Source organism: Watersipora subatra, chromosome 7, assembly GCF_963576615.1.
Source record: "Watersipora subatra chromosome 7, tzWatSuba1.1, whole genome shotgun sequence".
Lineage (NCBI taxonomy): Eukaryota > Metazoa > Bryozoa > Gymnolaemata > Cheilostomatida > Watersiporidae > Watersipora > Watersipora subatra.
Window position 1 is genome coordinate 28,030,823 of NC_088714.1, and position 2,090 is coordinate 28,032,912.

At 39.3% G+C, this 2,090-nt stretch overlaps 1 protein-coding gene across 1 annotated transcript; it reads right to left on the bottom strand.

The window, feature by feature from the left end:
- Positions 1 to 375: 375 nt before the first annotated feature.
- LOC137400627 (uncharacterized) lies at positions 376 to 1,128 on the bottom strand. Its single transcript, XM_068086958.1, has one exon. The coding sequence runs from the start codon at positions 1,126 to 1,128 to the stop codon at positions 376 to 378; it is 753 nt and encodes a 250-aa protein (XP_067943059.1).
- Positions 1,129 to 2,090: the final 962 nt, after the last annotated feature.

A 2,090-nucleotide genomic window follows, 5' to 3' on the forward strand; every position in this document is an offset into this window, starting at 1 on the left:
ATTCAGGTGGCATGCTTATGACCCTGATACACTACATCCCTTACCAATTTTACAAAATTGAAAGCTTACGTAATAAGGTACATAAGCTACAAAAGAGGATATGACAATCTTTGACAATTCAATAAACATATAAACATATTCCTTCCTTTTCTTCCAAAAACAGAAATATTCACATGAAACAAATGCAAGATCGGTTGAGAAGTTCACACAGTACTAACTCAAATTCTGGCTGGACTAAACTAGAAGCACTACACACAGTAGATAGCAGAGAGACATCACACACAGTGAATGGCTGAATAACGTCACATTTCAAAATTGAGCAAACAGTGCTGACTGGCTAACTGACTAGTAGATTTACTGGCTAAGCTGACTGACTTAAAACAGGGAATCGTCGTCCTCGTAGTCAAATAATTTCTCTGCCTTCTCAACAGCTCTGATGTTATTCTTTGGGCAGGCAGGGGCTTTTGCTAAATGACCGCTGCCCCCACATTTAAAACATGTGCGCCCTTTTGCTGGGCACTTGTGGTTAATCCGTTGCTCTAAACCACAATCACCACAGATTGCTGGTCCCTTGCTGAAACAATTCCTCTTGACTGCATTCATTTCAGATTTCATATCTGGAAGTGTAATCTGCTCTATAGCGACCTTGGCATTTGCTTCTTGCAATAACACACTAATATCAGTTAGCTTTGATTTCTCAAGTGCAATCAGCTTTGACCTCAGCATTGTGTCCCGCATGCCACGTAAAAATTGTTCCACTAGGTTGACATCCAGACTACTGGCAAACTCACATTGGCGAGCTGTCCTTTCCAAGCGGCTAACATATTCATTGAGATTCTCACCCGAATTCTGTCTCATCTCTCTGAATGAAAGTCGTTCCACCAGCCAGTGCTTTGACCTACCAAAGTGCTTGCATACAAGGTCAACTAGGCCACTGTATGTCAAATCCTTAGGCTTCTGTGGGGCTGCCAGATCTCGTATTGTATCGTAATGATAGCCTTTCAAGCCCATGAGCAGCATGTGCTGACGAGAGTCTCCCGTAACCTTGTTCACAGCAAAATATATCTCCAACCGCTCCAAATATGACTCAACACTCGTAGAGTTGTCAAATTCGGGCAAATTAGCCATGGCTTTATTATCCGGCGTCCTCGTCGCCAATTTAGTGTATCAAGACTTCTGGTGGCTGGCGAATTCAAGACTGTTTTATTTTTACATTACAATTGCAATATATATGTGTATGCAAGTCATCAATGATTCACCATAGTGACGATTTCAGGTGCAAAGACCACAGCACCAAGAAACAAACATATTGCCACATTATTGCAATTGTTGACAGTATGATTCAGGTGGCATGCTTATGACCCTGATACACTACAGAACGGGGGTGATTTGATTCCTGATGCACGTATGTAGGTGTATTTACTGGTTTGACGTATAGGGTTGATGTTTGCCAGTATTCAGGTTGAGCGCTACATCCAGATAGTTAGTTGTCTTCGTGTTTGCTTCAATTGTGATACTTAACCCATTATCTTTAAAAGTTTTGCATATTTCTTTTTTATTCTCTCTGTTTGTTGTGGTGTGGTATTAAATGTCGCAAGCCCGTCGTCTCTATAAAGCCCGATAGTTTTTCCAAACTATTTAGAGTGCTTAGGAGAAAATTTCCGACCACTTCACAGGTCTCGGTGCCGTCATAAGAACCCATAGTCACGTCAAATTGTTTTTCTGCTGTTTTTTGCACCATTTTTATGATACTATAATACTTTGTTGATATATATGATACTTTGTTTCATATATGTACACTAAGAGTGCTCAATATAAAATAGAGCTAAAATACATAAAAGTATCTGGGTAAAGTTTATTCTATTTATTACTACAACCATTGGTTTCATACAGCCAGTAAGCTAGCTGCAATTGTCAGGTAGTGTGAATGTGTACAGAGCAGTTGTTTTCATCACTAAATGTTAAAAGGATTAAAAGGGTTAAAAAGCTAAAAGTTTGAAACTCAAAGTTGGAATTGCTCTCCATAGAGGCATAATTATAAAATACATAACATATAGTTCTAAGGCTAGCTCTAAGTAATATGGCAAATG